Source organism: Haplochromis burtoni, unplaced genomic scaffold (genome assembly GCF_018398535.1).
Source record: "Haplochromis burtoni strain Fernald_Lab_line unplaced genomic scaffold, NCSU_Asbu1 Contig_416, whole genome shotgun sequence".
Classification (NCBI taxonomy): domain Eukaryota; kingdom Metazoa; phylum Chordata; class Actinopteri; order Cichliformes; family Cichlidae; genus Haplochromis; species Haplochromis burtoni.
Genome location: NW_024582777.1, coordinates 217082 through 244194, shown reverse-complemented (window position 1 = coordinate 244194; position 27113 = coordinate 217082). Strand labels below are relative to the sequence as shown.

Below are 27113 nucleotides of genomic sequence, written 5' to 3'. Positions count from 1 at the left end.
ATTAAAAGACTGTGAATGCTACAGCAACGATCATAAGCTGACAGCATAGTCATAAACAAGGTGCTGCTGAGTTGTTAAGCCTATGAGCAGTGCTATCGGTCAGCAGACGTTTGTGCTGAAATGAAAGTAACAGCTTGAAGAAACAAGAGTGAACACAGTGAGTCAGAATCATCAATGTCCATTAAGCCGAATGAACAATGCGTTCACTTTCTGTTGTACAACTGAAATGCTTTGAAAACAGCAGCTCAAATCTGAGCTGAGGAAAAAAGCATGTAAAGTTTACGTTCAGTGAGCAGGAGACTTTGAACTGAACTACAAGTAGTGATTGGAATCAGGAAACTGATTTGTGCTTTGATACTGAAGCGTCCATTCAAAGAGCCATTTCAGCTAACATACATAGTATTGGAAGACTCCTTTAAATATTTGAATTCAGGTGTTTTTATCACTGCCACAGGTGTCAACAAGAAGCACTCTGAGGGTGCAAACCTCCGCCAAGGCAGTTCGCTCTACAGGCAGTGTTGTATTTTCTATATACTCATGTAGTTTTCCTTGTACTCTTTAAACTTACTTTAAAAACAAGTCTAAGTGCAGGCTTTTGTTATTTGCCCTATTGAAACCCATTTTAATATACGTCAGGGGTGTCAAACTCAAATACACAGTGGGCCAAAATTCAAAACTGGAACAAAGTCGCGGGCTAACGTTAATATTTATTGAAATATATTTATTCCTCCAGATATAAGAATGAATCTTTTCTTATGGACTCAAACACGTTTTGCTGAAAAACTGAATATGGAACAAGCAAAGCTTAATACTAAACAATATATATATTAGCTGTATAATACCAGTAGGCCAGCTCTAATAGTAATTTGGTATGGCTTCGCGGGCCAAATGTAATTAGGCTGCGGGCCAAATTTGGCCCGCGGGCCAGAGTTTGACACCTATGATTACGTGATGTAATTTTGACTAGAGCTATTTTTTTTATTTATTTATGTGGGTATAGTACATGTGTAGCATTTGTTTCATTGTTTAGTAAAAGTCCTTTGAATGTGTAATGGAGACCAGGGGTTCCATTACCTGGTTGGTATTGTTAATAATAAATTGTTGGATTGGGAATTTAAAATGGGTAATAAAGAAAACACATTAGATCTTTTGGAGTCTTTTATTAGGTTATTTGATATACAATTAAATTGACAGCTTGTAACAGAAAAGAGACAGTGGGACTGGCCATCCTACCTGTGTCGGAGAAGAGCCAAAGTTAGAGCTGTTTGCAGTTAATCATTTATCAATAACCTAAACATATGTGAAATGAGAACTTGTAAAGGTACTCACCTGTCCTGGTTGCTTCTTGCAGGATGTGGAGCAAAAGAGTGAAAGCGGCTCAATCACCTGTTTAAGAGCTCTTGGAGCAGACCAGTGTGCCGGGTTAGGGAGTATGGTTAAAGAGGGTTTTAATTTAGATAGAAATGAGTGAAGCTTATGTTATTGGTTTGTTTATAGTATGTGTTGGAAATATGTATATGTTTGTGATGTGCTTTAATGTTATTGTATGTTTGTTTGTGTGGAGGGTTATGTGTTCATTTTGATTAGTTAACCCCCATACTTGGGCTATTCCGGATGCTCACCTGAAAAGGTAGAGTATAAAAGGAAGCCATTTTGTTTAGTTGTAGTTAGTGTTTTGTGCTGTTATCATGCTCCTTCTTTAATAAAGTGCCAATCCATGGATGTCTTTTACTCCAGTCTCGCGTCATATTATTGGACAGAACCTATGACCGCCGGCCAAAACTGACAAGTGGTGTCAGGAGTGCTGCCTCTAATGAATGAGGTAAATATGATGACGAGAAGTGGAAAGAAGAATGACAGTAATGAAGTGGCAGAGGATGGTGAAGGTGCTACAGCTGATCCAGTGGCTAAAGCAGGAGCTAAACCTGGCGATAGACTGGATGAACTGACAGCTCTGGTGAAATCATTGATGCAGTCTCAAGCAACAAGAGACCAGAGAATGGACAGAGAATCAGCCCGACAAGAACAAAGATGGAAAAGTATGCAACATCAGTTTCAGCAAATGCAAGTTCAAGTAAAAGAAATGACAGAACAGCAGCAGGAACAAGAGGACAACCAAATCGAGGAGGGAGGTGAACCTGATGAGGGGCCTAGTCTGACTGGTCAGCAGATGTGGTCTCTGCCAAGACAGGAACCATTTCACCAGAGAGATCCCAAGTTGTTGCCACTCACTCCAGATGATGATATTGAGCATTTTCTCACTACTTTTGAGAGAATGGCTCAAGTTTGCCGTTGGCCGAGAGAAGAATGGGCTGTTCGACTCGTACCTCTGCTCACTGGAAAAGCACGTAGTGCTTATGTGCATATGGACATTGCTGATTCAGAAGTCTATGATAAAGTAAAAGATGCCATTCTTGCTAAATACGAAATAACTGCTGACACATACAGAAGAAGGTTTCGAGCCCTGGATATGCACCCAGGTGAAACTCCAAGAGAACTTTATGTGCGATTAAAAGATATGTTTTACAAATGGGCGAAACCTGAAAAATCTACAGTGAAAGACATTTCTGAACTGATGATCTTGGAGCAGTTTCTGAGGATGGTCCACCCAGATCTGGAGGTGTGGATCAGGGAACGTGCCCCCAAATCTGCAGAGGAGGCTTCACAGCTAGCGGAAATCTTCATCTCTGCCAGAACAGGATCGAGAGGAACCACCTTTGGCCAGGACAGCTTCATGACTGGACAAAGTAAGTCTGATGGGGGTGTAAGGAGTGGTGGTATAGGCCAGAGTAGAAGTTATCCTGGAAGCAGACATTTTGTTTCTGGTAAAAGTAACAACACTAAAAAGTCACATTCAGGTTCAAAATCAGATGTTAGATGTTATCACTGTAACCAGATAGGCCACACTCAGTATACCTGCCCAGCAACAACACAAAGTAGGCCATCCCTTTTGTGCTCAGCCCCCAGACCCACATTGCCAGGTCCTGATCATGAAGCAGTAAGAACAACACCTGTACTTGTTAATGGTCAGCGTGAAGAAGCACTCTTAGATACAGGGAGCTTTCAGTCAGTGGTTTTGGCTAGTTTAGTACCAAGAGAGCTATGGAGTGACACAAGGACTAAAATAAGCTGTGTACATGGTGATGAGAAGGATTATCCCATGGCTGAGGTGTATTTGACTGTAGGTGGCCAGACATTTCTCCTGCCAGTGGCTTTAGCACCCAGACTACCATATGCAGTGATATTGGGCTTAGATATACCTACACTGCTAGATTTGGTGTCTAATGAAGTTCCGGGACATTTGCATACAGTTCATGTAGATCAGGACCACAACGTACAGAAGCAAGACATTATTCTGCAGGCACAGCCAGAAAGTGCAATCCCCAGTTTGATCACCACAAGAGCTCAGAGTGCAAATGACCCGTTAAAAGAGCTACCTTTCTATGATGAAGAATTAGAAGTAAGCCCAGCAAAACCAGCTAAATCTCGAGCGCAAAGACGAAGAGAAAAATTTAGGGGTTCATCCAGGTTAGAGGGTGTAGACCAGAGCCCCAACCTCCCTCTGGAACTTGATATCCCACCAGATATCTCTTCACTTCAACGGGCAGATCCATCATTAAAATCCTGGTTTGATAAGGTGTCGGAGGTTGATGGACAGGTGCGAGGGACAGTAGATGTGTTGGCAGATGCAACCTATGTGTTGAGAAATGGTGTCCTTTATGAGTGTAAAGGCAAGACTGAAGCCATAGCATTACCACAGGCACTAAGAAACAAAGTCATGGAACTTGGTCATTCTGTACCTTGGGCAGGCCATCTTGGTTTTCAGAAATCTCTACATAGGATTGCAAGCCGTTTTGTCTGGCCTGGCATGTACACTCAACTACAGCAGTTTTGTAAGTCGTGTCAGATATGTCAGCTCACCCTAAATAAAGGAGTGGCCCGTGCCCATCTTCAGCCATTGCCTGTCATAGATACACCTTTCGAAAGAATAGGAATGGATGTAGTGGGGCCCCTTGAAAGAAGCTCATCAGGTAATCGTTACATCTTGGTCATTTGTGATTATGCCACTCGTTATCCTGAGGCTTTCCCCCTAAGATCAGTGAAAGCGAGACAGGTTGCCAATTGTCTCCTGCAGTTGTTTTCTAGAGTAGGTATAGCTAAAGAGGTCCTGACAGACTGTGGCACAAATTTCCAGTCTAAATTCCTACAGCAGGTATATAGATTACTTGGTATAAAAGGTATTAAAACCACCCCTTACCACCCCCAGTCAGATGGACTAGTAGAGCGTTTTAACCAGACACTAAAGAACATGCTGCGCAAATTTGTAACAGAGACTGGCTCAGACTGGGATCAGTGGCTGCCTTACTTGTTGTTTACCTATCGCGAAGTGCCACAGGCCTCTACAGGATTTTCACCATTTGAACTGCTTTATGGCCGTCAAGTGAGAGGTCCACTCGACCTGCTGAAAGAACAATGGGAGAATCCAGAGCCTGATGGAGATAATGTAATAGCTTATGTGCTGAAAATGAGAGAGAGACTAGAACAAATGACAATACTGGCACAGCAAAACATGAAAGTGGCTCAAAACAAGCAGAAAACCTGGTATGATAAGAAGGCCAGGGAAAGGACATTCCAACCAGGACAGCATGTGTTGCTGTTGCTTCCTACGACAGACAGCAAACTGCTAGCCAGGTGGCAAGGCCCCTACAAAATTACAAAACGTCTTGGCAATGTTAACTATGAGCTGTACATGCCTGACAGGAGGAAGAAACATCAGGTCTTCCATATTAACCTGTTAAAAGAATTCACGCAGCAGCAGCAGCAGCAGCAACCCATCACGCAGCAGCAGCAATTGCCAATGCAGTCCACGCAGCAGGTAAAACAGCATTGTCTTGTTCGGGTAGTCAAGGACGAAGAGGAGGGAGAACAGTTTTTTCCCACAGGCAAATCAGGGCCAAGTTTAGTGTCACTGGCCCATCTTAAGCCCTCCCAGCAGGGAGATTTAAGGGCTCTTCTGGATCCAAATTTGTTCCAGGAAAAACCTGGTTTTACAAAACTGGTACAACACAAAGTCCACTTGAGGGATAATGCTCCACCCCGTAGAAAATTCTATAGGATTCCTGAACGCCTGGTTTCACAGCTGAAGAAAGAAATGACCTAATGTTGTCACTTGGGATAATTGAAACATCAGCGAGTGAATGGTGCAGCCCAATTGTTCTGGTCCCGAAAAAGGATGGAACATTGAGGTTTTGCATTGACTTGAGATATCTCAACTCTGTCTCAAAGTTTGACCCCTATCCAATGCCTCGTATTGATGAGCTCTTGGAAAGGGTGGGGAGAAGTAAGTTCATTACCACTCTTGACCTAAGCAAGGGCTACTGGCAGGTGGCCCTAGCTCCAGAGGCAAAGGAACTGACGGCCTTCAAAACCCCGTTTGGGCTGTTTCAGTTCAGGGTGATGCCGTTTGGTCTCCAAGGGGCACCAGCAACGTTTCAGCGGCTGATGGACCAGGTCTTGAGGGATGTGTCAGACTTTGCTGCAGCATACCTAGATGATGTTGTGATATTTAGTCAGACCTGGGAGCAGCATGTGGCTCACCTGCGACGCGTTCTATAATCAAATCTGCTGGTCTTACTATCAATCCTCACAAGTGTAAGATCGCACAGAGGCAGGTGGAGTACCTTGGATATGTGGTTGGACATGGACAGGTGAAGCCTCAGGTGGGGAAAATGGAGGCAATCCATGCATATCCAGTTCCTACAACCAAGAAGAAGGTGCGGGCATTTATAGGCTTAGTGGGCTGGTACAGTAAATTCATCCCCCACTTTGCAGAGAGGGCAGCACCTCTCACGGATTTGACAAAAGCGTCGGCGCCGAATAAGGTCAAGTGGACAAAAGACTGTGACAGAGCTTTCATTGACCTTAAGTCAGCCATCACAAGTGATTCTGTTCTACACAGCCCGGATTTTGCTCAGCCTTTCACACTGCAGACAGATGCTTCTGGAGTAGGCTTGGGAGCCGTGCTGCTGCAGGAGGTGGAGGGAGTGAGGCGCCCGGTTGTTTTCCTCAGCAGAAAGCTTCAGGACAGAGAGTCTAGATACTCCACCGTGGAAAAGGAGTGTCTTGCTATGAAGTGGGCGGTGGAGTCACTGAGGTACTATCTTCTAGGCAGACATTTCACCCTGGAGACAGACCACCGTGCCCTTCAGTGGCTGCACAAGATGAAGGAGACCAACATGCGTGTTGCGAGATGGTATTTGTCATTGCAACCCTATGATTTCACAGTGCGGTATCGTCCAGGCAAATCTAACTGTGTTGCAGACTGTCTTTCACGTATGTATGAAGATTGAAGTACAGTAGTCTAAGGAGAAGGGGGGAGGAAATGTAATGGAGACCAGGGGTTCCATTACCTGGTTGGTATTGTTAATAATAAATTGTTGGATTGGGAATTTAAAATGCGGTAATAAAGAAAACACATTAGATCTTTTGGAGTCTTTTATTAGGTTATTTGATATACAATTAAATTGACAGCTTGTAACAGAAAAGAGACAGTGGGACTGGCCATCCTACCTGTGTCGGAGAAGAGCCAAAGTTAGAGCTGTTTGCAGTTAATCATTTATCAATAACCTAAACATATGTGAAATGAGAACTTGTAAAGGTACTCACCTGTCCTGGTTGCTTCTTGCAGGATGTGGAGCAAAAGAGTGAAAGCGGCTCAATCACCTGTTTAAGAGCTCTTGGAGCAGACCAGTGTGCCGGGTTAGGGAGTATGGTTAAAGAGGGTTTTAATTTAGATAGAAATGAGTGAAGCTTATGTCATTGGTTTGTTTATAGTATGTGTTGGAAATATGTATATGTTTGTGATGTGCTTTAATGTTATTGTATGTTTGTTTGTGTGGAGGGTTATGTGTTCATTTTGATTAGTTAACCCCCATACTTGGGCTATTCCAGATGCTCACCTGAAAAGGTAGAGTATAAAAGGAAGCCATTTTGTTTAGTTGTAGTTAGTGTTTTGTGCTGTTATCATGCTCCTTCTTTAATAAAGTGCCAATCCATGGATGTCTTTTACTCCAGTCTCGCGTCATATTATTGGACAGAACCTATGACCGCCGGCCAAAACTGACAGAATGTAATAAATATCAAGGGAAAAAACATTTTTGATCAAAACTTTATTTTGTTTGTCCCCCCCAAAAAAACGTATTCAGGAACATTGTACATGTATCCAAGGTGGTTAGGGAACCTGACAAGTATGCGAGGTGTTCCGGGCATGTCCCATCGGGAAGAGGTACACATTCTGACCTCATTCCTCTCCACTCCAGCGTGACTAAAAACAGCTCCATCATCACCCCATGTTGACCCACCTGCCTGGCTCTGCCCCTTGAGCTCATTGCACCAACCCTTCCCTGCAGCTGAGCCAGGGACCACACCGTCGCCACAGATATGGAAATGAAAGTTACAGGAACTCAGACCTCGGAAACTTACGTAAAGTGAGTGTAGTGCATACACGCCTCAGTACAGTATGTGTACAGCAGGTGGCCCAGAACCTTTATCCACAAAGTGTATTTTAATCATTCCTTTTCTCATGCCACCCCTCTCTGCCTAATTTCATGAAATCTGTCTGAGTCTTGCTAAGGTAGTGGGGAAGTGGCTTTGACTTTAACATGGGTAAAAAGACATTCAAACAGTTTTAGGAAAACAATTAATCTTTTATGCTTTTAGCCACCACAGCTCAATAAGGTTCTTTGAACTCCTTTTAGGTGTCAAAAAGCAAAAGATCATTGATTCATTAATGCTTGTTTTGGAAGATGAGTGCAAAGGAAGCTCTCACTGAAAACAGAGAACCAGACAGGAAGCCCAGCGAGAGTATCCCAGATGGATGTTTATTATTCTGACACTACAGTTTAGGTGTGCAACTGCAAAACAATACATGAGTCAGTGTGGGAATCCAGTGCTGTGTCATACCACTGCTTCAACAATACAGTAGAAATTGAAAACATTCCAGCAGAAAAAAAAGTAGAAAAGCTTTTCTAGTGGGCCCCATTTATTAAAAGGATCCAAAGTTTGAGCTAAAGGTGAGATTGATGAAAAATTAATTCAGGTGAAAAAAGTCTGCAGGTTGTGTAGATAAGTGAAAAGATAAAAAAAACAATTCTATCACTCTCTGAGAAATGACTTCCATTTCTTTTTGAGTCATCTCAGACGCACTATGCAGAATCAAATACAAACCAAAGGATAATTTTAATAAATGAGGCCCCTCTGTCCTGCCCGCCCATCCCAAGATTGGCGCGTTTGTGGTTTGTCAGTCAGTTGGCACGACAAAGAAGACGTTGCTTCATCAACATGCTTATGGGAGCAGTTGCAGTTATGTGAGTGGGGATCATTGAGAAGGGAGAGAGAATGGAGGATCAGAAGGGTGAAGGTGGAGGAGACCCAAAATGACAAAACATAAATAAATAAATAATAAAACTAAAAAACCAAGGTGCTCATAGGAAAAGGAAGTGAGACAGAGCAGGACTTCTTACCAGGTTCAAGGCAAAAGATACAGCAAAGGGACGCTTCCAAAAAGTAGAGAAAAGCAAAATATTTTTTTCAGAAATCAAAAGAAAAGAAGAGAAAAGGGAAAAACTTCCATCCCTACTCCAGAAGAAATTCTCAGAGCACAGAGAAGGGACAGTATTTGGAGTGGGAGTGGGGTTGGAGGGGGGTTTGTACATTCAAGCGGCAAAGCCGAAAAATCCTGTGCTGAAAGGTGTGTGTGTGTAGGTGTGTGTGTGTCTGTGTGTATATAGGCCTCAGATCACAGAGTTGCCCTTCACTCGCTTGTCAAATTAATAAAGCCGAGGACGAGGACGCTGCTGTTTCTCCTCAGACAAGCCGTAAAGTTTCAGGTAAATTCGCTGACAGGAAAGCTCTCAAACTCGATCCAGTGCTGCAAGTTCTCCTGTGAGCCCCCTGTCCTGCACCTCATCATGTACTGCAACTACTCAGGGGATGATTTTTATGTCTGAGGACAGAATAGCAGTATTGCTAATGCAAAATTTAGGGTTACTTCTTCAAACTTATCTTACTTAGCACTTCCAAGGTGCTCACAGTCTTGTCTTAAGACTTGCTGCTGTGTGAAAAACAGACAACCAATTGGAAACCAATATTTTGAAGTTTGCATCCAGGCCAAGACTTCCTGTTCCGTCTGCTGATCATTGTTTGCATTGTTTACAAAATGCAAGTAAGTTTTTAAGAACTTGCAAAAAGCAAAACCATCATTAAATGGCAGCTGATGGTTTCTAAACTGCATTTAAGGTGCATTTAAGATGCAGCTCATCTTATGCTGTTGACTCCATGTTTACCTGCATAAAACCAGACTGTGCTCAGACCCTCAGTAGGTCTGTAGTACCTGGACTATAAGGAGACTATAAAAAGTCAATATGTGTCTGTTTATAGAGAACACATCGACCAATACATGATTTTTAATGAAAAATTACAAAAAGAAACCTTCATGGTGGATTGATCTGATTAGCACTTTTGCAGCGGTTTGGGTTGACACTCTGACCACTATGAATCACACATTCTCTTCTTGGTAAAGCTAAATTTTAATGACACTGTTTATTTTAATTTGAACTCCATTTGGAACGAGTACAAACATGACTGTGGAGGCCGTTTCAGTACAATGAACTCACTGTTGCGTTCACCAGAGCAGTTTGAGATCATCTTCAATTTTTTTTTAGCTTTGTCACATAGCCCGTTATCCTGCAGCCGTCAGGAGATGGCTACACTGATCATAAAGGGATGGACACAGTCAGCAACAACACAGGTAGGGTGTTGACATTAACATGATGCTATATTCATACTAAAGGGCCCAAAATGTGCAAAGAAAATACCCCCTACATCCTTCCACCACCACTATTAGCCTGAAATATTCATACAAGGTAGGATGAATCCATGCTTACACCTACTCCAAGGTTCAATGTGTTGTCCATTCAGAGATGTTTATCAGCATACCTGGGTTGTAACAAGTGATTATTACTGTTGCCTTTCTATCAGCTCGATGTAGCTTGGCCATTTTTCTCTCATCAGCAAACCCTAGTAATGGCTATGTGGGAAACTTTCAGTAGATCAGCAGTTTCTGAAAGCCTCAGACCTGCGCGTCTAGCACCAACAAACACGTCACTATCAAACTCACTTAAACCACCTTTCTTTCTTATTCTGATGCTCACTTTGAGCTTCAGATGGTCGCCTTGACCATCCCTATGTGCCCACATTCATTGAGGAGCCGCCATGTGTTTGGCTGATTAGATATTTTGTTAATAAGCAGTTGAACAAGTGTATCTAAAAAAGTGGCATTTAAGTGTTTATAAAATACATTCTTTAACCCCTCGCATTGAAAAGCAATGCTACTTAGCGACAGCAAGAGATCCTGAACAAGTCAGTTATAAATGAAACCAAGCTGTTTATTTGGGGTATGAATAATGTGGGTTTTTTTTAAATAAAAATACACATTTTAGTTCCATGTTTGATACATTGTACTCTTTGCTTAATGGATATTTATTCTAACACATATTTTATTGCACTGAATAATTTTAAGAAGACATTTTTGAATCGATTATAGGTGATGTTCTGGGTGAGAAGTTAACCCTAACGTGATACTTTTAGGTTAAGGAAGTACTCTAATTCTTTTTTTTTATAGCACGTGCTGTATTTGTCTGTGAGGAAAATCTTTCCGTCAGGTAGAGAAAAACAGCATATGATATACTCCAAACACGAGTATGTGACATTGATCTCATGTCTTTTTGTGAAAACATATTAGACTCCTCCATAGCCACAAATGTAAAGAAATGATCCCTTTCTAAGGAGTTTGTCTTGTCTTGTGTTGTGGCTTTATTTTTGTTATAAATTCTAATATGATAACATCCGACAAAACACGTCTTTCAAATTCTCCCTAGACTTAAGAAGAGAAAAAGTCTGGGATGTTTGGTACTTTCTGAGAGCTATTAAGTAATTAATTTTACTGCTGCACTCACTCCTCCTCCTGCTGTGTCAGTAAGTGATTTCCTAGTTTCCCAAAAAGCTTTTAACATTTCCATAGAAGAGTCTTTGTTGGTAGCTGAGCGTGTGGTGGGGGTAAAGCCACAGTGAGTCATGCCCAGTTGGTCAAACTACAAAACCCTTTCACACACTACCATCTGCTTACCATCTAAATAAGCTTGTTTGGTAGGTCTCACCGTGCACAGTGCAACGTGTGAACAAAACCAGATCTTAAACTGAATTTCACAGCTTCAGTTGGAGAACTTTGAATATACGCAAGCCAATATGTGGAATGTAGCATTTAGCTTGAGAGTTTTGATGTTTTCAAGATCTCTTGTCCAAAGCTGAAGCAAGAGATCAATGTGAAACTCCCCTGATGGATATACTTTGAATAATTACTATAATATCTCGCTTTGCGTGATATTGACTCCAACTGTTAAGTGACGTGAAGCACACTGGCATGTTTTGCACTACACACATACATTGGTAGCCATCACTGAAGATGATTTCTGCAACAATCACTGGAGCCAAGTTGACTGAAAATGCTGCTGCGTTTCCCCTGAGCAAGGCACTTGCTGCTGATTCCAGCAGGGGATCTGCTTAGCGGCCTGAAGCACAGAGTATATGGCCCGCCGTGGCAAGTGACCAAGTGTGAGTGTAAAAAAAGATGTTGGTAGAGGGAATGGGCCTGTGCTGACAGGATGAATTTCCAATTTAAATTAAATGTTGTCATTTGCATAACTGCAGCCATTAAAACTGTATTCTTTCCAAATTGAACAACCTGATTAGCATGTCGTGACAGAAATCTAATGTCTAACTCGGACTACTGTGATTTTATGCCAATTAGCATCATAAAGTTATAATTTCTCATTATTTTTCTGCCTGTAGAGAACAGAGAGAAATGAATTTGAATGAGCCTTCACACCTATAATCACGAGAAATGGCAGGAACATTCAGAATAAATGCTTCGTTTTTGCTGCACCAAAGATGACAATTGTTTTGGTGAAGTTTCACCAGAATAAAAATCAAGAGTTGTAACTGGGCTCATTAAAATTATAGCAAAACATCCCTTAATTTGTTATTTTTCAAGCATGGGCGTCAGTCAAGATCAGACAGCACAATATATGTCTTTTGAAATGGTCACTATATCAGTTTGTGTAGTCATGATGGTTTAAATTTCTGCTGTGAATCCTAACGGCACGCAAAGGGGGCAGAGATGAGGTGTGAGAACAGAAAGAAGACATGGTGCCGATAGCACCACTGAAAGGCATCTAGGTTCTGATTTGTTAGAATTCTATTGGTCACTTCTACTTTACAAATCAAGCAGTGTACATTCATCCATAGAGTAACAATTGATTACATTTCACCACTTTCTAGACTACATGTTTTATGTCGACAATGGAGGGCGATCGCTTTGGAACTTGCATGTATCTCCTTGGTGTTGCCTAAGCTACTAATTTGTCTTGTCTGTAGATTTCCTGGATCAGCAGTGTGACATTCTGACAGTCAATCAAGTTCAATATGATGCATTAGTCTGGTTAATGTGAATCCAAAGAGGTAAGACTTGTTCCTAACAGCCTCCTGGAAGACATCTTTAGGGTTTGTACTCCTATTTGTTCACATGGGAGATGATAGAGATTATCTATGCTTATCAGAAGCTCAGCAAAGATGTAAAGCGAGGCTAAATATTGAGAGGATTGATTTTAATATGATATAGAAATAATTGCATGCAGGTTCCCTCTAAGGACTGATTTAGCCTTCAGCAGCAGGAAATCTACAAGAGAACTTGTATGATAGGCATGAATCCCTTTTAACCCTATTTCTAAGCTTGGGTCAACAAAGCCTGGATTGACTGAATGGCTTGGAAGGTTATGGCATAGGGTTAAAAAGTGTTTCTTTTTATGTCATTAGATTTCTTGCAGAAGCAGTTTCCACACCCATCCACTCTTTTGACAAAAACCTATAATGGAGTATCTCTTTTTTTTGTCCTGTCACCCTCCCTTCACTCCCAACTGGTCGCAGCAGATGGCTGTCGCTCCCTGGGCAGAGGAAGCAACATCCAGAGGTTTCTTCCTGCTTAAAAGGGAGTTTTTCCTTCCTACTGTCGCCAAGTGCTTGTTAGAAGATACTTTGCAGCAGCATCAAAACAGGTTCTTGTGTTTAAACCAAACCATTCACTGTGCAGAGGACAAACTGCAAAATCCTCAGTTTTGAATATAATTCTTTACTTTTTGGCATATTTACTACTGTTAACTATTTAACTTACTATTCATTCAGCTATTCATTTGATATAACCACCAGAAAATAATTAAATGTTTATAAAACTTTCATGATGGCTACTGTACATTTGTGTTCTTATCATTGTCTTATTAAATATGATTCTGAGAGTGTGTGTGTGTTTTTTCAGGGAATGAGCGCTGGTAGGAGGAGGGACATTGTCCAATTCACAGAGGACCTGAAAAGACTGTGACTTCTGACAAACCAACTGATCTGGCTTGTGTGAAGAAAAGGTCTTTGCGAGCCTTCAGGGTTCACACCACGAGACGCCTTCACACTGCATGTGTATGCATGAAGCAAATGTGTCACTTCTCACACGTGTATTTGTAAGCACTGCGGAGCATAAAACTGCTCCTTCACATGCAGATTTTTTACAAAAAATTATATCATAGAAAGTACACTATTCCATTTTTATGACTTGCTAGCTTTGAGGCAAAGCTGTTGCTGCTTAATGGAATTCAGAGCAGGCTTCAGAGAGACGCTAGCTGGTTAAGACTGCCGTGTTTGTTGCTGGGGCCGTGGGATTACATGTCACTGTGCTGAGTGGACTTTTGCGTGAACTGTGTTATTTCCCCAAAGCCTTCTTGTCACCCCAACTTTACCCAAAAGTGCATTCTGCCATCCCTGATTCATGCAGAGGAATGGAACAAAAAACCCCAAAGAAAACTAAACAAAAAACATCATTCATCAACGAGATTACAAAGGTACAATATTCTGGCAGCGTACCCGAGTGATGCATAGACACAAGGAGGGCTCAAACAAAACAAGCATTTTTCAGGGTTTACATATCAAACTGAGGCCAAGGGCATTTCTGTAATCAAAAATAGAAATCAATGATCATTATTATTATTGTTATTATATATATATATATTAGAAAAACATATCAGAAATTTCCCTCCCTGTTTTAACAGATGCTGATCCTCACATCCTCACATCTCTGTGGCGTGAGGACAGAATCACACATCTGCTTCATCTGACAGGCAAAAGAAATGAAACAAAACCTCTGTCCCCTTATAACTTCTCTATGTATAAATAATCCATGCACAATCCATCTGCCTGTAAACCCTTTGAGATATTCAATGTTTATAGTGCTACTAGTATGCAAACCCTGAATGTCCACATAGTAAATTCATCAATGAAAAATATTTATATGTACAGTGTAGCTCAATAAAATGTCTCTTTGAATCTTATTTGCATGCAGTCAACTGCATAATATACAGGCAATAAGTACGTTTAGTAGTTGTTTCTTTGGCAGGCCAGAATCCAGCTGGACATGCATAGAGAGGTATGTACAATCAAAAAGAAAACAGAGTCCGGGTGACTGGAGAGTAAAGACTCTCACATCACCTGGAGACAAAAAAAATCAGTGTGCAAACAAGAAGCCAGTTTTTTTTTTTTTCAATTTGGAATTGAGACCAGCGGTGTACGAGAGTCCAAGAGGATGCCCAAAAATGAGAGTAACCTTGAATTGATAGAGCTAATGTTAATATAATCTCTGTTAGTCCAGTGCGCACTCTGCACCGCTGGTTCAGCTCTCTTCAGAGCCCGTCGTCTTTCTCTGAGTCTGGAGAAACGGGCCTGGAGACGGTGAAAATGTCTTGCCGTTGTATTTTGGTTTTGGGCGTGGCAGAGGCAGGTGGCGCCCCCGTGGACGGCTGTCTCTTATCCGACAGCAGTTTGATAATTTCAGCTACCTGACTCTCCAGGGCGCCCAGACGGCCTCCCAGAGTCTGGATGTCCCCCCGGAGCTCCATCCGGGTCTCGTGCAATGCAGCCTGCAGGGCCTGTTCCGGTATGGGGCAGAAAGAGTGAGGGGACCCCACTCCTCCGGGAAGAGGGCTGTGGAGAAGTGGGGTAACTGCCGCTGGGGTCCGCGGCTCCCCTGCCCGGTCGATGCGCAGCTCGCTCTTAGTGATTCCACTGTCACAGGAGTCCGTCTTGCGAAGTGGGTTGTTGCTGGAGACCCCACCTTCCTCTACATCCCTGCTCCCCCCTGTTTCCCGACCTTTACCGTCCTGAGAGAGCATCTCCACGGAAACAGCCTTGACATTGTTGTTAAGACCCTCCTTCCTCGTCTCCGCCGGAGCCATGTTGTTTTTGAGGCGCATCCAGCCACTCGCCTTGGCGGCCGGCTTTCCAAGCGCAGGGCTGGTGCTGACTTTGAGCCTGACAGTTTGCTCGCTGCCCCCTCCAGCAGAACTGGGCTGCAGCTCCATGATGTCACAGTTGTTCTGCTTTGCAGGTGCCTCGCTGGGATGGCCGTAAGCCAGAGAGCTCTGCATGGGTGTGACCTGAGACACAGTCAGAACGCTGCTGCTGGGTGGAGCCCCGTTCTGCATGGAGGTGAGGGGCCGCTGCAGGGTGAGCGGCAGGGAGTGCTGCAGACTGGAGTGGCCGAGCTGCAGGGTGTGGGGATGCAGGTGCTGGTGGTGCTCCACCTGCAGCTGGTTCTTCTCCAGGTCTAGTTGCGAGGCAGCTGCGGCTCCTTGGTTGCGGAGCTCCTTCTGCTGCTTGAACTTCTGGAAAAGCTTGCGGACAGGATGGTCCTGTGGGATGGTGAGCTGTACCTCGTTCTTCGCTCGCTGTCTCTCCTCCTCCTCCTTCTTCACCTCACTGATCTTGCGGAAAATTATCTGCGGGAGAGGAGGGATACACATAAATAAGCAAAATGCAGCTTATCAGCAAACATCATTTCATATGAATGCTATGAATAGTAATTCTGTCTCCGGTGCGCCCCGATGAGCATTGCACATAATTCATCAGAGATAAAAGCATTTTTCTACAACAAGAAGTAAACAAAGATTTATTATTGTTATGGAAATCTGACTGTCTGTTTTAACATTTTTCACTTAAGAACACATGACACATTCTTTCTGCAGTGCACTCAGGTACTGCAAAATGTAGCTGACTCCTGGACAGTCATGTTAAATTATCCATCAGTGCTCCTACACCTCGCCTGTATTATTCAGCCTGGCGCCAGGCTCTCTTCTGGCTCCTCTTACACCCTAATTACATTGGAAATGACAGAAATCCCTGCCAGGCAGTCAGCCAGCCATCCAACTGGTAATTTAAGTGTTATTTTTGGTTAAAATAACGGTGCCCAATGGATGGGGAGCCGAGTCGATGTTTGACTTAAAGATGGAAGCGAGGGGAAATCGCTCACTTCGCTGCCCAGCCATAATTGACCCAACTGACCACATCTAGCACATCTCCTAAACTCCTTCCATTCATCCACCCATACTTCCTGCTCGTCCAACCTGCTGCCGAGAGCTGCTGAGCCAACCCAAGCTAGAAGCTGCTCTGAGCTAGAAGAGAATCTGTGGTGGGAGTGGGGAATGCCTTACGTGTCACTTCATATCTCCATGTCTACCTGGAGGCATAAGCTGAAAGATTAGCACTTTTAATTAAATGAATTTTTGGCAAGAAGAGTACGATTTGATAAAAAGTAAATGAGAAGCTATCACTGGTGGGCTTTGTTCTCTTACTCATTACCTTCTGACAAAAACAATGAGTCCACTGTTGCTGAATACAAATCAGGAGAATCTCTGTCACAGCTGAGCTGATGATACATGATGTGATCGGATCAAACATGATGAACCGTCATTGCTTCATATCAACTAAAGCAGTAAATGTTCCTTCCTATTATCATGATATGCATTGCAGATGTTATACAAAGTGCATCTAAACAGTGTGATTAAAGTGCGTCATCTGGTAAAGTGAAAGGGATACTGAGTGTCAGCTGAAATTAGATTAAATGTCAGCAGAAGTGAAAGTGCTGAAAGGAATTAGTGTCAGATAACTGTCAAGTAAAACAGAGGTTTCTTTCATCACAGTCCAAACTAACTCCCCCAGAAGAAATATCTGGAACAAATATATTTTTGCCTTTTGTTTGTGTAGATGAAATGTTTCACTGACGCTTCTGCCTGTTCAGTCAATTTACCGATTGAAAATGCTGGCCACAGGGACAATCTCAGCCAATCCTCTTAGAAAACTTCACATAGAGCTTAGTACTAGAGTTGCTTTAGTGCACCTGCAGTGGCTACTACCTGCAAGCCCCTTTGCAATCCATCTTGGCCCCAACTCCTCCTTTTAATGAAGTTTTTAACTGTCTTGCTGCTGGTCCTAGAACAATGCCACCAAATTAAAAAGAATTAAATGAATGATAAATAGACTGGCTCTTATTATGCTTTTCAACTCGAGCAACTCATGGTTTAATCTTGCCCAAGGACACTTTGGTATGTAGACTGAAGCAGCCAGGAAACAAACCACCAACCCTCCAATTAGTAAATGACCCACTCCACCCTTAGTGGTTATTTACAAGCTTAAATAACCACTGATTGCTGATTGCTCACTGATTTTCCTGACTGAAATCACATTTTTGATTGGTTAACTGTTAAATTACAGTCTTCTGGTTTAGAAGCTTTGTCACATGTCACTTTTCGCGCATCCAAATAAGCTGTCAGTGCCCAGCATTAAGCTAAATCTGATTAGGTCTAGAGCAGTTTTTAAATTCTTTTAAATTCCATTTTACTGGTAATAGGGGCTGAAACTGGTAAGTGGGCAGCTCAGCTACCTGCTCTTAAGAAAGAGTGACATAAACATGACAAAACCTTGGAGAATAGCTGACAGCTGCCCACAGCAACCTTATAATGATTTCCAATATTTTCACACATATACTCTCAATGTTCTTCTGTGCTGAAGTACCATAAAATTTCAACACTGACTAGATCAGCGCTGAGCAAATGTTTTGTGTATGCTGACAAAATGATCTCTCTTCAAGGTTCACTTACTTATTCTTCATTAAATCAAGCACAGCACTAGCACTGTTCAAGGTGAAATCAGCCACCATCCCGAGAGATCAGCTGATCTGAGTACTATCCCGCTTCAGGCATCCAACAGGAAAATCCCTAACACCGCAGGTTATTTAAGCTGCAATCCAACGCCTTGTTAATAATGTCTGCTCTGTTCAGTGTTGGGGTCTTGCTGCTGCTCTGGGTGGGGAGGTCACATAACAGACAGTGCTGACGAAAATAACAATCCTTTTGACTGCAGTGGCCCAAGCTGAACCACAGCTTCTTTAGTTACAGCGACAGCATCTGTTCCATTATGTCAGGGTCTTTTTCACAATAATAATAATCTTATAGTGTTTTTTTTCCCTTCAAGTTCTCCGTGTTTCAGTTTCTGTTTCATTTTGTCATTAATATTTAATCTTTGCACACTCTTGTTGCTGACTATCGACCCTGAGGCAGGGATGCTCACTTCACCAAGAATTTCCGGTCTAATTATACAAGTGGTTCCTAAACTCACGGCGTCTTTTCAACCAATCAATCAGCCAACTCTTGATTTGAACTATATTGTTGTAGGGTCTTTACCTTACAATGTAAAATGCCTTGAGGCAGTTGTTGTGGATTTCTGCTTGACTAGTTATACCCGAGACTCAAAACTGACTCAAACTTATCAGCTGGTTATTGCCAACATATGGATCACACAAACTAACTCTCTGCTGTCACTTTAGGGATGAACTACTGAACTTTGAGTACTGACAGGACTCTGGTTACTGGTTTCTTGGAAGAAGACATGACAAAGATAATATTGATAATAGTTTGTGGTTAAATACAAAGTGTCGGGTAACCAGTGTTGGGTGTAACGCATTACATGTAATGCATTACTCTAATTGCATTACATTTTTCAGTAACAGTGAAGTAATGGATTACTATTAAATTCAGTCATTTAAATCTTTTTTTAATTCATTTTTAATTATGTTGTTACTTGTGTTACAAAGGTTATCCAGTTATTTGGCCGAGGAATAAAAAATAAAAGCAAAACATCAAACAAACAGCCTTTTCCCCCTGTGTAAATGGGCTACAATCATTTGATTTCAGTTTGTGTGCAGGGCTACAGCTTTTGAGGAGTAGAGATATGCACATTACTTGTATTTTTATAGCACAGAAGGACAAGAGCTTAATAGTAAAGTGGAAACTGCATCCAAGACAGAAACAAATGGATTTTACTGATAAGAGAACATTTGCACAGACAGCATGCTAACGCAACGCTAGCCAAGAACACAGAGGGATTTTAAAGCTGAGTGTATGCCGACCCCCAACCCAGCAGGCAGATTCTGAACTTAAAACAGGTATCAAAAGTAGTGATGAGTCATTTGTGTTTGGAGTATGAAACAGTGTGACGATCCTATCTCTTTGGGCTGATTTTCAACTGATTTTCAACTTTGCTTTAACTAAACTAAAACAAAGACTAGTTATGTTCTCATTAGAATTGGGATTCAGATTACAGTCCCACAGACTAACACGAGGTTTGTATTGTTAACTGATAATTATGAAACGGTGTGTTTCGGCTCATTTTAAGGACTAATGAGAAAGTAATATAATGAGTAGTGTAACAAATTACTTTCTCCAGTGAGTAATTAAGTAACATACTGCATTACGCTTAAGAAAAGTAATGATACATTGATTTTCTGGAGTAAAAATCCCAACACTAGTTTTAACATGTAGAAACATTAGATCTAAGTTCTTGTCTCTCCTTTTTGCATCTCACTTTTTTTCAAATCAGGAGGATTTAAATTTTTGTGTGAAGAGTTGGTTTTTAAATACCACATAAATGTCAAATACATTTTTTGTATGGCTCAGAAGTAGAGACAAATCCTCTTACGGTAAACATGTTTCAACTAAATGAAAAAAATGAGATCTATTGTGAAACCGCCAGATTATCTATAACAACTGAACCTGAACCTCATGAGTAGTATTATCTGTGTAGACTTTAGTTTTCCGATGTAAAATGCAGTTGTATTGCCAGATAAGAATACACAATGGAGAACAATGGGCTTTGTTTAGTGCCAACATTATTTTTGCAGTGAGTATGTTTAAACAATAGGTGCAATAACTAAGGCGTTGGCTAGCAGCCATGCTGCTACTTTTCTCAAATGAAAATAAAGTTGAAGATGCTAAACACATACCGTAATTTATGACGGTGTTACAGACCTGGTGTGAACTGTGGTTTTGCTTGTGGGGGTGTTTTGCTCACTATCCTGCTTTATGCTTAATTTATGGTACTGCAATTGTGCCAGTTTGCATATGCACTGGCCTACAGAGAGCCAGTGGAAAGAGGTTTTCAATCAATGCAAGCATGTGTAGTATGCTGAATGCTGATGACCTTCAGCTCTTTGTATGTTCTAACTTTGCTCTTCATCACAGCACAAGCAAGCGTACCCCACAGACATATTGTATTGCATATTTTTGACACTGCCCCCATCTGACAGCAGACGCGCTCTGCAGACAGACAAGCAGTCTGCAGCTGCCCACGCTGCCAATGCTCGACCACTTCTGAAGCCCTGTAGGTACCGCCCTGAGATTTCACTCGGTGATTAGGAAAGCGAGTACTTAAGGTCAGGGAGACGAATGCTCCGGGGCCAGAGTGACATTTTCTTGGCAGAGTTTGAGCTGTGTGTTTGTGGCATGGAGTAGGTGGAATGTGTTTTTGCTAACTTCTTGACTGATTTGTGTTTTGACCAATGTTCTTTTCCTAAAGTAATGATAACAGCTAGTCTGTCTCTTTTATTTTAAGTATTAATAACAAAAAGAAAAACCTGTTGAAAATGTCTGAGTTGAAAAAGAAACATTGTTATTTCCACAGTCACGGCAGAAGGTTTTCATCACAGCAATAAAGATGTTTGCCAGTATCATGGATGCAGTCGATGACCTGATTACGTCTACTTTGAAAATCGGTCCAACATGAAAGAACTTGTTTTGGCCATTAATCCATTTCAGAGTCTGTTGCATCTCCTCACTAACAATGTCTGTTAAATTCTCCGTGTTCTGGTGGTGTCTGTGAGGTTGAGCTGACCTCTTTAAAGTGAAACTTTGTGATCCCTGGAAAAAAACAAAAAATGTATTCCATGTTTTGCTTTCCCAGAAATTTTAAACTTGAACCTGAGCTTTTTTCTTAAAAATGTATGACTCCATAACCTTAACAGATATTCAAGGTTTCAAGGTTTTTGTAGACTATTACCCCCACCCCAACATGTTTTCTGACCTAGAACAGCCCTAAAAATCCCTCTCAGTAATTTTTATTCAGATCCATCAGTATAAACACTTTGCCTGTTGGATTTTTAAAAGAAACAAAACTGGTTGGGTTTACACAGTTGTTGGGTGGCTCAGTGGACCTCAGGATGATCGCTCTGACTGCATACACTAGAGGGACCTGACTCATTTCTCACCTTTGACCCAAAGCTGACCCAATTATTCAGGCCTTCTGCCTGCTTGACAGCCAGCACTCACATACGAAGCCTCATTCGGAGTCTGAAGTGGCTGTCCTCCACGACTCATGTACAGAATATAACTAGGAGTTATGAGGAATGCTGCTGAACGGCTCCCTCTCAGCATCATTCCGAAGTAAGAAGTCATAAGGAAAGGGAAGACAGATAAATGGGTTTCTTGTGAACCACTGGGCTGAACAGCTGTCAAATTAATGCAGGGATTACTGTGAACCTGACGTTCCAGTATGATTACTACAAAGAATACAAAAAAGTGGAGTGTGAGCTCTGCTGTGCAGCACCACAAAATCTTGGCAGATTGGTTTTGGCTTTGGATTTACTGCATGAAAAGTTTGAGATGACATTAAGGCTAAAATGATGAATCCTATTATATCATTTATATGTAAGACCTTTGATTACATAAAACCTTTCAGCTCAGTGTTTGAATAGATTCTGAAATTAGTGCTTGTGTACTTCATTTGAATCAAAATGTTTGTTCATGTCTAGGAGTGAAAGGAATTGGATTTGATTTCCTCCCTTTGGCGAGTAGCGTTTTCACAAGCTTTTTAAAAGCTTTCCAAATTCACCAGCAGCGTATTTCAATTAATGGTTCTTTCCTACTGGCTCTTCTTTTTTCATCTTTTCAATCTCTCGACCTGATGTGTCTCTTAGAGCTTCTCCTTTGTGCTTCATTTGTAAATATAAAATAAATGGGACACGTACTACGTGCAGCACTTGTGTTTGTTTAAAAACAAAAAAACAAAAAAATTATCTGGATATGGTCAAACAAAAAGCCAAAGTAGACAGTTTTTAAGCTGATAATCAGGCCGAGATGCCTTTTCCTTCTTCATAAAGACAAAAGTTGTGAAACTTTGAGTTGTTATTACCTTCACCACAAATCCTCCCTGCTATGGGAGACTGCTAACAAAGCCTTGTTATGGCTAGTTTAGTAATCTGTCATTAACCCATAAGTTGACTTTTTAGCAACCTGCACACAAGCTTCAATACGCTGATTAATAATTTAATACACAACAACTCTGGTGCACCATATTTATTTTATTCCTGATTTTCTCCTGTTTTGTTAGAACCTCGGCCAGGCTCTGCCTTCTGAAATGTATTTTTCAACAGATAATGCAATGAAGCTGCACAAAGCACAGACTTTGCGAGAACAAGGATTTGTATTTTGCATGACAATTTTTAATTCTTAATTTCTCCTGGATTTCAACATCTAATATTTGTGCAAGTAGTTAGGTACAGACACAGTGCAGCTGTAGGTGAATGGTAGAACGGCTGCTTCCTGTCTCTTTCATTCTCTGCTTTTGCTGAGAAACTATTGTGCTACTTTAAAAAGGTGTTTGTCCTAAAAACATATTAGTGTGTGTGTCTGCGTGTGTGTTCACCTGATTGTCACAGAAGGTCACAAGTATGAGCTCTGCAAACATACTCTCAAGTCCATTTTCTCCTTATTGACTAATTGACAGAAGCTAATGTTTCAGCACCAGTCAAAAGGTCAGTAGGACCTGAAATTGCACATTGAAATAGTCTGATGTTACCACCTTTCCACAGGATAATCACTTTGGCGGCAATTATCTGAGAGCTGATGTCCATTAAGTCCGTACGGTCCTTTCATAGTCCGCCCACAGTACACTGGAAGCACTGCTGGGTTCCCCTGAGAGCTTCATATGCAAATTTGAGGATTCATAGAATGAAAACATAGAAGGGCACTGAGACAGTCTGGCTGCTTCTCTGGCCCGCTGCCTTAAGTTGTTGCTGCTCATGTTTGTTGTGAATCTGATTTCTTAAAGGCCGACTTCCCTCAGTTTGGCGTTCCTGTCTTTTTTCTCTTTGCTCATTTACTGATCTATTCATCTGAGATTGAAGGTAACCATCTAGTTATTGTCGCTTACTGTCAGGTAGTGGAAGTGGCTGCTTCCATAATTACATTGTGCCATTTCAGAAAGGCTAAAAAACTGTAAGACATATAGACACGTAGAAATATCACCCCAGTGATATATGAATGTTAAATGAACTTGTACAAAGTGCAGAGGCGGGGGGGCCGTGACTGACTATTATGGCACAGGTCCAGTGTGTCCCTCTCTTTACGTAGGAGCCAAATCAACACAATAAATCTGGTGAAACGTTTCTAGAGAGGTGGAAGCGACCTGCTTTTGGCTCATACTAATGGCTCATTAGTAAAGAAGTTCCTCTGCTCTTCTGCTTGTTTTGTGACTCCCATTAACACAGTCCAGGGGCCCGTTCTTCGTACCTCGCTAAGTAAGTTAGCTGGATTAGATTGTTGACGATTTCGCGTGATCCTGGATCGTTCGGTTCCCCGAAGCTCATCCGGGACTTGCTGTCATAGCAACAGAGCCGTAAGCGTAAACCTGCTCGGGAGCAGGTTTACTTTATGTAAACAGGATTAGATCGCGGCCACGCAGGTATGTCCGCTTCATTTATACGAAAGCAACAGCGATATTCCACCACTGTTTCACCATAAATAAATAACATCAATGTAACTAAAGATAATGCAGCACTTGATCCTTGTATTGATGTCACACAGATACATACAGGTCATTTCCTAAAAAAGGGAAATGTACTATTAACATTCTATTACATGTATGTGATTATTACAGATGTAATTCATATTTCAGAGTAGTAATTGTAAATTACTTCGTGTAATCAAGATGAGAGACCACGGCTATAAAAGCGAAGGTGGATTTGGGAAGCCTGTCCGTATACGCGAGCACCCATTGCGGAAGGTGCAAGATTGATAAGGAGAGTCCTCAGAATTCAGCGTATATTGCGGGACTAGACAGGATCCTTTAGCTCAGCGCGACAGTGTGCTCATTGAGAGATATCGATATTCCCGTGAGGGTATTATTTACTTAACCAACTTGTTGACGAGGGGGTGCAGGACCACCACCTGTCTTTTTTTCCTCTGCCCTTTTCTTGGTTGCTGTTATGAACAAACTAACAGAGTATTACAGGCCAGTATTACCTTGCCAAGAGACGAAAAGCAATCTAAGAGATAAATATTACCATTCTGTAGAATACTCCTGTATTCCACTTTTACTTGTTCCCATGTTCTTGTGGGTCCTGTTGTGGCTCTAATGTGAAAGGGGATATAATATAACATATTATGATATAATATAATGCCATATGATATTGGACAATATAGTGTCATATGATAGATCTACCCTACCGCCTACTGGTGTTGGCCAGAGGGGCCGATGGCGCGATATGGCAGCCTGGCTACAACCGTAGCTGCCTCCACCAGTGTGTGAATGTGGGAGTGAATGAATAGTGGTATCGTAAAGCGCTTTGGGTGCCTTGGAAAGCGCTATATAAACCCAATCCATTATTATTATTATTATTAAATTACCTACGAGTTTGATTTGTCAGCAACTTTCTGCCAGCCCTCTCTCCTTGCTTTTGCAGCCTTTGCAGTGTTCTCTTGCGTTTTAATTAAACTCTGAAACTCCTGAAATCCCTCACTCAAGAGTTCTTGCTCTGCTGCCGGAAAATACCGAGCACGCCCCTTCGACATTTTCGCCGACCAATCAGCGGGTTGCCGATCACTGTTTCTGCTATCGATGCGTAGCCCCTTTTACGACACCCAGTGATCGCGCATTACTTCATCCAGCTGTACTAATCGTCAACAGCAGGTGTGTTCGGAGAACCGGATTAGCGAGCTCACGGTTAGCGCGATGATTTGATCTTGGATGTGTCATTTGATCTTGGATGTAGTAAGCGACGTACGAAGAACAGGCCCCTGGTCAACAAATAAATACAAAAATGGGCAAAAACGTAAAAAATAGAAATGCTTCAAAATGCATGTTTAGTTTAGAGGATGAAAGCATCATGAGTAGAACCAGATTTGCATTAATGGAAAAACTTAAAGGCCAACTTGGAGTCATCTCTTTTGTGGCTACATGGTTGGGTTTAGTGGTCTGCTCCACCATCGCAATACATGTACAGCCAAATGTAAATACCAGCCTTCCCAGTTGAACAAATAATTCAGTTATGGGGGACAAATATGGGGAATAATAATGGGTGGAAAATAAATATATTAAACTGGATTACCTGTTGAACAACATGAAGCGGTCATTAAGCTTCATTACCTCTAGTCTTTTTCAAATATTTTATATTAATCATCCATGAAATATAACCATGCTTATTGTTTTAACAGTGACACTCAAGGTCATTTTAATTGTTTTGAATCAAACAACTGATGTCAGGTAGCCGGCTTATTAATTGCTGGCTAGTTCAACATCTGCACAAAGCAAATGTTAGCATTCATCTCAATGCACAATTTTCTACTCAGTAGCAGCATTATCATTACCTTGGTTAAAGCTAGTCCAACATTTAAAAATAAAAAATATTAAAAAATGGTCCCTCAGCAAACTGCACAACATCAGGATGAAAGAAAGCTGCATTTTTGCATAGTTTAGGTACAAAGAAGAGAGAGTGTTAGAAAGCAACATGGAATTTAGATGGTGAACAAGCTCGTGTATTAAAGTTTTCTTCCTCCATTTTATGCTAGCTATAGGGCAGAGTGAGGTTTCAATTATGTATTGAACTACAGTAGAATTGTTGAAGAGCTGGACTTGAAGTTCGTGTTGGATCATACTGTCATAACGTCTGTGTGACAGGCAGGATTTGGACTCAGTTGCAGAACACGGCAGATAGAATGTCAAAAACAGCTTTAACATTACACTCAAGCAAAATACAAAACAAAGGAATCCAAAAATTAGAGAAACACAGAGCAGGAACATAAACCCAACCAGGAGGGAGGACGCAACAATGAACAAAAACAAACTGACAGGAGACATCTGGGAGGACAGCTGAACCTAACTGAGAAAACGAGACAAGGGATGCAAAACTAATTAAAAAGCACAAGAGACCAGTGACTAACAAAATAAAACAGGAAGTGACTGAACACAGGAACAGAAATGCAGACTTGACACAGAACAGAGGAGGGCAGGAAAAACAAACTCTGAGGATAATAAAAGATTAAAAAAGGAGACTGAACCAAGACTAAAAGTAAAATCATGAAATGAAATAAGAAAACAAATAAATACTCAAACTGGCAGAAGTATAAATAAATAAATAAGCAGAAAGATACAAACTGCACATTTATCAGTAACTGAACTTGAAATGATCCATGATACAAACAAAAAGAAGCTGGTTGCCACCACTACTTTCCAAACCAACCAAACCATTAAAGGCAGTGAATTCTCCCAAAAATAACCATGAATGAAGACAGAAAATACTGTACATATATTATAATATTAACATACTATATGCAGTAGTGTTGCTGCAGGATTACTGTACATGGACTGAGAGTGACCGAAGCTTTTGTTTCATGAATTTTGTCCATGTGGCTGAAAACAATGAGCAGACCACTTTTTGGTGGCAAATCTCTCACAGAGCACAGTTTAGTTTCCCCAAAGTTGATGAGCATCTGCATGCCATTCTGTACCCCACCTCCACCCCCAGCTCCTCCTTCCATGCTGCATCTGACTTAATCAAAGTCAACTCTGCTGTTGAC

At 41.5% G+C, this 27113-nt stretch overlaps 1 protein-coding gene across 1 annotated transcript in view; it reads right to left on the bottom strand.

The window, feature by feature from the left end:
- Positions 1 to 7178: 7178 nt before the first annotated feature.
- Positions 7179 to 27113, bottom strand: part of LOC102299992 (potassium voltage-gated channel subfamily H member 5) — a 189377-nt gene continuing 169442 nt past the window's right edge. Inside the window, exon 12 of the mRNA XM_005949612.3 lies at positions 7179 to 15929. Coding sequence (XP_005949674.2) covers positions 14835 to 15929 — 1095 coding nt within the window. The 3' untranslated portion in view covers positions 7179 to 14834. The remainder of the gene's footprint in view (positions 15930 to 27113) is intronic.